The sequence below is a fragment of the Branchiostoma belcheri genome, unplaced genomic scaffold, assembly GCF_001625305.1.
Source record: "Branchiostoma belcheri isolate BF01 breed outbred unplaced genomic scaffold, Haploidv18h27 scaffold87, whole genome shotgun sequence".
NCBI lineage: Eukaryota > Metazoa > Chordata > Leptocardii > Amphioxiformes > Branchiostomatidae > Branchiostoma > Branchiostoma belcheri.
Window position 1 is genome coordinate 1,285,489 of NW_017804542.1, and position 11,358 is coordinate 1,296,846.

At 40.0% G+C, this 11,358-nt stretch overlaps 1 protein-coding gene across 1 annotated transcript in view; it reads left to right on the forward strand.

The window, feature by feature from the left end:
• The window catches only part of LOC109487263 (amyloid beta A4 precursor protein-binding family B member 2-like), a 121,567-nt gene extending 112,747 nt beyond the window's left edge, over positions 1-8,820 (forward strand). The window contains exons 13-19 of the mRNA XM_019791242.1: positions 1,638-1,721; positions 2,378-2,490; positions 3,058-3,125; positions 3,661-3,666; positions 4,786-4,894; positions 5,535-5,612; positions 7,921-8,820. Of these exons, the coding sequence (XP_019646801.1) occupies positions 1,638-1,721; positions 2,378-2,490; positions 3,058-3,125; positions 3,661-3,666; positions 4,786-4,894; positions 5,535-5,612; positions 7,921-8,022 (560 nt within the window). The 3' untranslated portion in view covers positions 8,023-8,820. The remainder of the gene's footprint in view (positions 1-1,637; positions 1,722-2,377; positions 2,491-3,057; positions 3,126-3,660; positions 3,667-4,785; positions 4,895-5,534; positions 5,613-7,920) is intronic.
• Positions 8,821-11,358: the final 2,538 nt, after the last annotated feature.

Genomic DNA, 11,358 nt, shown 5'->3' on the forward strand with positions numbered 1-11,358 from the left:
TAGGAAGACAAGCACAGTCCTTATTAACTGTTGTTGCCCAAGTTTCAGCATTTTGGAGTTGATTCAGAACCTAAAACTCTAACTATTTTTAAGAAAAGAATGAAGCATTCAAATTAAAGAACCAACAAATTTACTTGGCCTGGCCTTACTTACCTGAGTTGGACCATCCATCCTTACTAAGGCCTATAAGACAAGCTGCACATGTAATCAGCGGGTCTCAGCTTTTTACAGCTTGAGACAAGATTTTCGGCAGTAAGTCATTAGCAGCCAGAAATTTGCCGGAGCTTATAGATCCGTATCAGTTAAGTACAGGGAATGGATGTCTCCAATTATTGTGTACAGTTAAATCCCTCAATAGCCTTTTCATCTATAGTAACACATTAAGTAGGAATTGCTATTATAAGACCCATTTACATCCAAAACATAAGTGAACAAGAATATCTAAGATATCGTTATGATACCTCTGTGAAATTTTTCTCTGTGAATTTCTTATTTTTCTTATTATTGTGAATTTCCCGTCGATTTTGTCTTGGTTTTGTATTTTCCCTAAACTTTAGTCCAAGGTCTCTTATATGCAAAATACGGAGGAATTTTACCATTAGGTCCTTGAAAACAAAAGTGAACAAGAAATCATACCTCTGTGAAATATTTCAGTAAATTTCTTATCTTATTTGTTATTGTGAATTTCCTGTTGATTCTGTCATGTATTTCCCCAAACTTTAGTCCAAGGTCTCCTTTATGTATGGAGGAATTCAGCAACTACATTGAACTTGTAGATTCATACTGGGAACTTGCTGGGAAAATTAGATCTTTGAAAAACACCCCTATGTCATAACTCTATCTCTGCCAGGCTGCATGATTTAGCCTGTACTTCAGACATGACTCATGCACTTACATGTATTTTGTGTATTATTGTAAATTTCTCATTCATTCTGTCTTTGCTTTTTCCCTAAACTTGTGTCCAAGGTCTCTTTGATGCAAAATATAGAGGAATTTACTAGGTCCTTACTGGGAATATGCTGGAAAATTATTTGTATTATTGTATTTTAACTCCAGGAAGATTAGCTACATACTTGATTTTGTATGTCTTGTGTGTCGCTAATGGAGTTTAATAAAGCACATAAAGCACATAAAGCACATCCTTCAAAGCACCCCAGTGCCATAACTCAGTCTGCATGATTTAGCCTGTACTTCAGACATGACTCATGCACAGTTCCACGTCTCCCAGGCTCCAGTCTGTCTGTGTGACTCACCCAGGCGGCCATTTCTCTGTCTTAATGTTTTTTATGATAAATTTTATGCCGTTAAGTCACAGCTCTAGGACATACAAATGTAGGAGGAATTGGCTTTTCTCAATTACAAATGGCGGCCATTTCTGGGGAGCCTAAAGCTTTACATCTTACCTACGTAGAATTGCTTTCTATGGGAACAAGAATATATTCAGTAGAATCTGAAATTTCTGAGAAAAATTGTACTGTGATGACAGTATGAGTGCCGTACAATATGACCTGTTGTTCCATTCTTTGGGGGTATACCTGTACATGTAATTTATTGTTATCTTCCAGACAATTCAATTCACTCTTGTTATTAAGTGTTAGTAAAACTCTGTGAAATCTTCTACTCTTGTATTTTTCCAGTTGACTTCCCGACACCGAAGAATGAGGCCATTTCGTCTTTCCAGGTGCTTTATGTGGGCAGCACACCTGTGGCCAAGCCTTCAGGTGAGGAAACTTTCACTTTCTTTCACTTCAGGTATTGGTTGGGAAATACTCACCATTTAGGTCTGATCAGTCTGCTGATCCTTCTCAAGTTGAAATACAAGTTGTATCCAGTTGCATGCTCAGGCACAGTTCTGGATACCCTGCGTGTATCTAGAAAGTTAACGTGCCTGGGGCAAAATCTACGTTCCTGGAAAGACCCTGTCAAAAAGCTGTCCAAAACAGTGTGTGAAGTTCTGTGAACACCAAACCGTGCAGTTTGGGTGTTGCTGTCCTGTCCTTGGTGCTGAAGTTGGTGTGCAGTTGATAACATATCAGCCAGTTATAAGTGCCTGATCCTAACTCTAACCCATTCAGGCTTATTATACTACATCCCAAATGTGTTGAGTACCTGTCATTAAGCATATTATGGTCTCCCACCTTGTGAGGTCAAACACTATGGTCTCCCACCAATGTTATTAAGGTGTCCCACCAATGTTATCCCTCCCCTGTGCAGGTATCAAGGTGCTGAACGAAGCCATTGACTACGTCTCAAATATATTATTTCCTGCATATTAAGTACATGTCATTAAGCGTATTATAGTCTTCCACAGGTGTGAGGTCAAGCACCAATGTTATTAACATCTCTCACTATTGTTGCCCCCCCCTCCCCCCTGCAGGTATCAAGGTGCTGAACGAGGCGATTGACTACGTGTCCAGGAAGAACGAGGATGACTGGATCCCGGCCACCGTGGACGTGGCTCCTTCTGCTGTCACCGTCAAGAGCAAGGAGGTACGTAGGGGATTCAGCAGGGCAAGGCCAAGTTCAGTAGTCATTTTCTTAGTGTCTTAGTCCTATTGGTAAAGGTGTTAGTAAGCAGGCAAAAGGTACATGCTGTCACTGTCAAGAGCAAGGAGGTACGTACAGGATTCACATGGGCTAGAATGGGCTGGCCATGTCTCGAAGTAACAATTACTCCTACATTCATTGTATATGGCTTTGACTGTCAAGAGAAGGGCCGTGTTAATTACTTCTGGGCAAGGATGTATTGTTTTGGGTAGCACTGGTTTCAGTTTATGTGTTCGGGTGATTGAGTTCTGCAGTTGGAAAGATGATGTAAAAGTCAAGAAGACAAGTCACTAAGTTACTCAGTGTGTTTACACACTTGAAAATGCTACTTTGGCCTCCCAAAAAGCAACTTGAGTTACATGGGAGGTGACTCTGGGAGACTTGAGAAGCTGTTTACACAGGGAAAAGTTGTGAGTTCTGAGTCGTCTCTGCTGAGTGGACTGAAGAGTAGACTCCATCCAGGTTAACTCAGAAAAACTGTATGCAAAACATGCTTTTGTTCCGTTGCAGACGAGAGAACAGCTGACGGAGTGCAGAGTTCGCTTCCTGTCCTTCCTGGGGATCGGCAGGAACGCAAAGTAAGACATTACTCCAGCAAAGTAACTCTTGTGTGAGACCAAACTACTGATAACAACTTTCTTAAGGTCTGAAAATCACTTCCGTCTTAATGTAACATTTATTGATGAAGAAGACAGAATAATGTGCCTTGAAAGTACGTTGTGAACATCTTACATCAAACTACTGGTACTAGCTTTCTTAAGGTCTTTCTTAAGGTCTTTACAAGATCTTTAAATCTTTCTTGTAACATTTATTCTGTGAAGAAAACAGAACATAATGTGCCTTGAAACTACAGTGTCTTTCATATTTCTCATGAATTATTAAGTCAACTCTTAAACTACAGTGTTTCTCTTTCTTTTTTTAACGCTGTCTGTAACAGTTACTGTATTTTTTGTTGGCATGCATTCTTCAGCTATTGTACTTATCATTTGGCTAAGTAGATTCTTTGTTGTTTAAGTGGATTTTGTTGTGTGTTATTATAAACCAACGGCTTTATCTTGTACATAATTATATTACTGACGCTAAACTGTTTGTTTTACATGTCCTGACCTCAAGTGGAAAGTGAGTTCTCCCAGTTCCTAGTTTTTGAACCGTTGAACCTACATGGAGCTCATGTGCTAGCCTCCACCAGGCCTGGCTAAGGATATGGATAGTAAAGTTTGGCAACAATAGGGTGAATAATTGGCCAAACAGTAAGGCCACACCAATTTAATTTGTTGGTTCATGGATTCGTCCGCTTCGTTTTTTTTCTGATTTGCCAAAAAAAAAAGTACAAACCAGCCTGGTATGTTGACTTCATGGCTCCTATCATGCCATTTGGGGCTATCATAGGATGCCCAAGTCTGTTTTTATTTTTTTTTCACCCTGTCGATTCATATTTTTTCTGAAAAATCTGAGAACCAACAAATCAAATTGGTGTGGCCTAATGGTAACATTTTCTCTTGCATTGGAAAATGTTACGGTATGGTAGAAAAACTTCCCTGGCAAATGATTCTCCCTATTTGGCTAAATTTTACTATTTGTCAGCCGGTAGCTAGTCTGGTGGAGACTACACATGTGCCCATATGGGCTCTAGGGTGCACGTGGTTGTGGAACTAAAGAAATTAAAATTTCTCACTCTAACTTTTATTATTTCACACAAATGTCTGAGTACCCAGTGCTTGAAGTCTGGTACATGTACATGTAAGCTACAGAAAACCAACTCCGTTCTGTCTTCATTATTTTCGACTTTCTTTTTACAATCCGCACCACCGGCTTGTGTATGCACTTTTGTGAAAAAAAAACAGAAAGCAAAACTTTTGTAGTGTGTTTGCTACTTTTATGTTAAGTTATTATATTTAAAGATAAGATAATTTGCAGCTTTTGTATCAAAATGTGATATGTAAATGTTAATTTGGTGTAAACAATTGTTGAAGACGATTTTTATCAGTGTCCTTATCTCATAATACCATTGATACTTGCTTGTTTTTCTGGTGTGTACTCTAAGACAGCCACATTGAAAAACAACAGTGAATGTAAAGACATTTACAGTTATAAATACAGCATCAGTTCAAAGTCTATCCAGGTGCTTGAGTAACTGTTTTCCTGTGTACCTGCTAATGTGGCAGTCATAGGGTAGACTTCTGATGAGAGTTGACATTTTGCGTTGATATTTACATGTTTGTCGTGTGTTGTTCCCAGGATGTTTGGTTACATCCATGCCCTGAGCGCTACTAAGTTCGAGGCTCACGTGTTCCACTGTGAGCCGACGGCCGCCGCGCTGTCCAAGGCAGTGGAAGGAGCCTGCCAGGTTTGTTTGTTTATTTGTTTGTTTGTGTGGGTGTTTCACTGTGAGCCAACAGCCGCCGCGCTGTCCAAGGCAGTGGAAGGAGCCTGCCAGGTTTGTTTGTTTGTTTGTTTGTTTGTTAATAAAGGGGGCGTAGAAGTGCCTAGGTGGTATGGCAATGTGTCACAGTCTTTGGACCAGCCAAAACTATCATGCCAAACCAGCATGTCTATGATGATAGTTTGTATTGTACACATTAGGGTCACAAGACACCTGATGTACACAGGCATGTTGATGCATGTGATGTGAGGAACGATGGTTCACGTTTCATCTGAGGCATGAACGGTGATATAACTAAACCCACATATGTTACTATACTAAAGACTTGCCACTTTGTGTGGTAGAATAATTCAAACAAGTGACAGCACTCCTCATTTGAGGCACATGTAATGTACATCAAACCATAGATAACATTTTTAAATGTAACCTTTTGTAAAAGAATGCCACAAAAGATTCAGTTTTCCTTGTTTTGTCAAAAACACAACTCAATGAAGGACCTAGTAAGAGAAGACCTGTAAACTACATGTCTACTCACGTCTTCTTTTTGCCCCCCTCGCCACTACCCCCCTCTTTGTACCCCCTCCTTTAACCCCCCCCCTTGCAGCTGAGGTATCAGAAAGTCATCGACGCTCGGCCAGAGATTCTGAAGTCCAGTAAGCCACAAGCTCCGGCAGAAAACAAGGTACGCACGATAAACAAACAAACAAACAAAACAGCTGTATAGATTTGAACTCTGATTTCTAAACACAAGATTTGGACTTACCCAAATTTCCTACTGACCAACACCAGTCTTTGTTAAGGAATGAGCAATTACTTTTTCTGTGACATCATATAAAAGTAAAATACCTGTATTGGTCAAACAGTCAGTGAAGATATTGTATGTTTGTACAGTTTCTGTAGCTCTATCTTGAAAGGTTACAAATATTTCTGTCTCAATTTTCTTGATAGTATTTTCTTTGTAAGTCATGTAGCTTACTTACATTGGAAACATAAGTCAGGGGTAGCATAGTATTAAGAAAGGAGCTTACAAAGAATATACATGGATAAACTTCAAAAGAGGAAAAATTCCTGTGACTGGATTTACTGGTAACTGTTGTATCTTAGCAATGAAAATGTACGTCATGTTAACATCACAAAAAAATATATCGATTCCATGAAAATTAAGCTTACATCTCATGCCAGTGTTTGTCACCAGTACATGTAGCTTTAATTGTTGAGATTTCCTGAAAAAATGCCTGCTGCAAGGATAGGTCTAGAAACATGACATTACATGTAGGTCTCAACATCTGAACTGGTCCATTGAAATATCACACACAACGTTTAATGTGTGTGCTGCTGTGCTGTGTTGTGCTGTGTTGTGTTTTGTTTTTCTTTCTTTGTCCATGCTTCTTTTCTTTGTGGTTTGTTGCAGTGTGTTTCATTGCTTTCAAAGCTATGATAATCACAGTTGTTTATGCTGTAACAGTAATTATTGCAGTTGGGAATATAAAAGGCCTTCCTTAAGCAGTTGTACTAGTGTAAAACAAGTGCCACAGCTTGCTGCTTTGCTAAAGCTTGGGATGTCAAATTGAGAACCTTTGTGTACTGTATATTTTAGTACCTACTTTGCACATTTTGTTCTGCAGTGTTCATACGCTACAGTTTGCAAGAAAACCCAGGAATGCTTCGCCCACGAAGCTTTGCCAAAAAGTGTTTACATTCAGACTCTATATGTGGGCATCCACAAGTTGAAAGCCCTGTGTGTAACACCCCCTTTCCACTATTAAAAGATTTGACAAATTTTGTAGACAAAGAATAATTATTTTACGTACTGTGTTTTTTGTTGCCTTTTAAATCATACCTTTGCATCTTGCATCTCATCCCAATTATGAAATCAAGGGCACACGAATTGGATGATGGTTCCTTAGCAACGGTTGCTTAGCGACCAGTGGAAAGGGGTCAGATGTTAGATCTATCCTTGCCAGCGGCCATGTTGCTTTGTGTGACGTCTGACATGTCCTTTGCTCATACTTTGCTTACTGCTCGCCATAGCGAACAAAGTAGCACGGTAAGTGGCTTCTAGCATTGTGCTCGCAGCCTACAGTCAAATCTGCCTAAGAAGACCACTCATGTAACATAAATGTATAAGAGTATACAGTCAAACCTGCCCAAGAGGATCACTCATGTTAACATAAATGTGTATGAGCATACAGTCAAATTTGCCCAAGAAGACCACCTTGGGGACCAATAAATTTAGTTCTGCTCGACAGGATTGTTAATGCCAAGTCTTGTAAAGATTATCTAAGGGACCACTTGAAAGTGATGTGGCTTGGGTAAAACCGGCAAGTTTTGTGTATGTTTTTCTCTTGTACATTATTGTTATACATGTACATGTATGTAATGTATGTATCTCTATGTGTACATTGTAGTTGTGTAAAACAGTACGGTAATACCACGTCACTATAATGGGCCAACCTGGGTGAATAAAACAGACATAGATGTTCATTGGCAATAGATAAATTCCTTGAACATTGTTACAGCCACAGTGTCACACTGACTTCTACCAGCATGGATATACCAGTGACACAACACTTAGTGAAACGTTAAGAAGTATGCATAGGTAACTTTAGATCCAACACAAGCAAGTTCTCTGACCTAGAGCTTTCGACCAGTCACTCTGGTCCTCCTCAGTAGACTGACCCAGTGAGGCTTGTCACATGGCTTCTTTGAAGTCTGATGGTACAAGGTATCTGGTAGACGATGTCTGCCCCCGTCACGGTTGAGTGTGTTGGATCAAAAGTTTTCACTCTAAACATGTAACTTAGCCTGGGTGCCATCCCCAATAGTATTTGCACGCTCTATAATGTCGCTAGCTACCACTGCCAGTTGTAAGCTAGCGGGCGAATACTACTGGGGATGGCACCCAGGCTACCTGTAACTACCAACACAGATGAATCTTCATGGTATGTAGACTAATTTCTTTCCGTCCTGTATCCCCCATGTGTCTGCAGAGGTGGTCGTCGGTGAAGTCGGGTTTCCAGAACATGCTGGGTCTGCGCAGGAACAGCAGGGTCAGACAGCAGCCTCCGGACGAGCCACCGACTCAACAATAGTCTCCAACCCAGGCTCAGCACAGGCCTGGAGGACTGTAGTGTACATAATAGTCAATCTATCATGCAATGTTGAATGTGGGAGCCTGAAATGGGCTTCCTTCTGGCTGTAGAGTCTCCAAAGTTATACACCAGAACAGGCCAACCTACACCAAAGTCTGCAGAATTATAAGTTCAGGTGGAGGTTTTCGAGAACTTACATGTAGTTCTCACCATAAAATTAGCATAGGGTATATTTTAATACTTAGTCTAGTTCTTCTTGTTAACCTTTTTATTAACCTACTTATTAATAACCATTTTGTTGACATGGAGTCTTTTACTGTAAGATTTTTTTAATGAGCTTAGAAGTTTATACTTAAGGTATTCTCTTAGCATTCAAGAGTTATTTTTCCTTAGTTTTCATGATAGAAACTCGATCTTAGCACTGAAACATTTAGTGGATGTGGAAAAGCAAAATCGCACTTCTTTCAGGTTGTCATGGCAGCAGCAGGAATTTGCTGTTTTGCTGAGTCGCTCTGGTTAATGCAAATGTACCTGAGGCCAGCCCAATTTATTTCCTTGGTTCTCAGACGTTTTCAGTAAAGATTTTGCAAGATGAAAACAGAAGGTTGAGAGGAAAACTTGAATCTGACTACTGGAGTTCGCTCCATGAAACTCTGTGTACCAAGGTATCCATATATTTAAAGTTAAAACTTTAGGTGCAACACAAAGTTCTCTGAACTAGAGCTTCGACCAGTCCCTCTGGTCTTCCTCAGTAGACTGACCCAGTGAGGCTTGTCACACGGCTTTTTTGAAGTGTGACGCCAACACTGGGTCAAAGGTATCAGATGTTCCCCTCACTCTGTTTTCATGTTTAATTTCTGGTCCAGCATAATTTTTTTTATAAAGTCTAGCAAGAACCGACGAACTAAATTGGACTGGCCCAACTGAACATTGTGAATTCTGTCTTGTCAACATATCATAAAGCGGTGCCTGTATCTACGCAATTAGGGAAGCCTCGGAGGGGAGTTTTGTGAACAGAGGGAAGAAATGAATCAGTGAGGGAGGTTTTTTCCGCAGGGGTAACATGGAGGTCCTGTCTGCAGTGTTCTGTTGTTTATCAGAATGAATCGGTGTCAGAATCAATGAATTATTATAGACACCCAAATTGTACATATAAAATTCAATGAATGAATTATCAGGCTCTGTGGCCTTGATGATGATGATGATAATGAGGACCGTCGAGCGTCCCGAAATACAAGCGTCGTCTTCGGTAGATGTAGTAGCAGTTTCCGCACAATGTCGTGAAGTGTTCTCGCCGTCACAAAGTGGATTTTGTCCTGGGAAATTCCAGGACTTGCCTACTACTATTAAACAGCTCTCGTGTATAAAATAAGCTGTAAAATCAGACGGTGGATGTTGTTAGCCAATCAGCAATGAGTACCGCCTTCTTAAGAGCCGTGATTGGCCAGGAGGTGGACTATTTTCATTGGCTGAGACATGGGTGGCTCTGATTGGCCACCGCAGTGATATCATGATGCCAAGATGTGTTTTGATTGGCTGAAACAATAGAGGGTCTGATTGGCCACAATAATGATGATGTCACAATGCCAAGACGAGTTTTCATTGGCCAAGACATGAGGAGTCCTAAATAGCCACAGGGACGACATCGCAATGCCAAGATGCAACAATAAGAGGAGACATTGAAGAAATTGTACAGAATGTTGTAATTGTTTCAAAGTGTTACAACTTTCCCGCTAGTAGCGAATCCACAGTGTTACAGTGCAGTAGTGAAATCACTACGTTTACTTTCACAAGCGATGTTGTAGATAGATAACCAGGAGCTAAAACTAAAACTTTTTTTACTCGAACCTTTGTTTTTTGAAGTCTGTATACCAAAGGTGGTAGGGTCTTGTAAGGGTTCCTGAGAAATATTTTTGTTATATGCAATATATGCAAGACTAGTTTTAGTTTATTACATGGTATTTTATATGGGTTTTATTTAAGTTTTGGTGCAATTTATGGAGGATGGTCAAACATAGGAGGGAGAAAGCCATACTTATGCGTATTTTAGGAATAACATAATATTAACATTTATTTTACTCATATTTATCTCACTAACTTATGACCTAACTAGTTAGTTTTGATAGTTAAGCTTTCTTGTTTCTTACTGAGAAGTTACCGGGAGACAGGTATGGAAAATGGAAGTTGTGGAATTCTTACGTTTCTTTTTGAGATCTAGAAATTTTGCCAGCCAAATTGTACTTTTAACTGGGGAATTAAAATGGTAAAAAATAAATGGTGGGAATTTAATTTGAGCTGGCCTAATGTATCCGATATAGAGGTATATTTGTGAATACAAAAAAATTATGAGAATGAGAAATAGCTTAGATCGAAGAATTTTGCAATGTAAAAGTAGCAAATATTTCTGAATAACCCTGTCCAGCCTTCCTAGATGTAGTGTAGTACCTGTAAGCGATAGATAACTTTTATTTTCAAACATTTTTTTTGGTGGTGTCCGGGTGTTCTGACCCGAAAAATGTACGCAATCCAACGGTATCGAAACTACGGACAGGTAAACCTTAAGTTGGCTGGAGAGGACGGTTGTTGAGTTTTTAGCGTAGAGTACAGAGTTGTTAGATTTAGTCTGCTGCAGTGGTATGAACTATGTAAGTGTCGACATTGCCAGAATCTCTCATGTACATCAACGATCTACAGTAGACAAGGCCAAACTTTGATGTTTCAGAACTGCCGCCTGTCAGCGTTGTTAGATGGGTTCGAGTTTTGGTGGTGTATAAACATTCAGAAGGGTTCAGAACATGTTGAAAAATGTTCTTGTACATGTAAGTTACATTGATGAAGGTTTGACATCCAGGTAATGAAATACACAAGAACGTATTTACTCCAGCAACTGGATAGATTTTGAAAACCGCCTCATGACAGTTTAAAATTGACAGTTTTCAAAATTTATCCACTTTCTTGAGTACCTGCTTTCTTGTGCAAGTATTTGTGTAAAAGGGTCTTGGTGGTGAAGACAGTAAGACATTCTCAATTCCCGTTTAACAACGTTGACAGGCAGTCACTGTTGTATCCAGAACCGTGCTTTATCCAGAACTATGCGCAGGTACAGTTCTAGATAGTCCACGCATATCCAGAACCTTGCCTGGGGCAAATCTACGTTCATGGATACACGCAGAGACTATCCAGAACCGTGTCTGATCCTAACCCTAACCCATTCAGACACAGAACTAGGTAGGTGCGGTTCTGGATAGTTCATGCATATCCAGAACCGTGCCTGGGGCAAATCTACTTTCTTGGATATGCAGAGACTATCCAGATCCGTGCCTGATCCTGACCCTG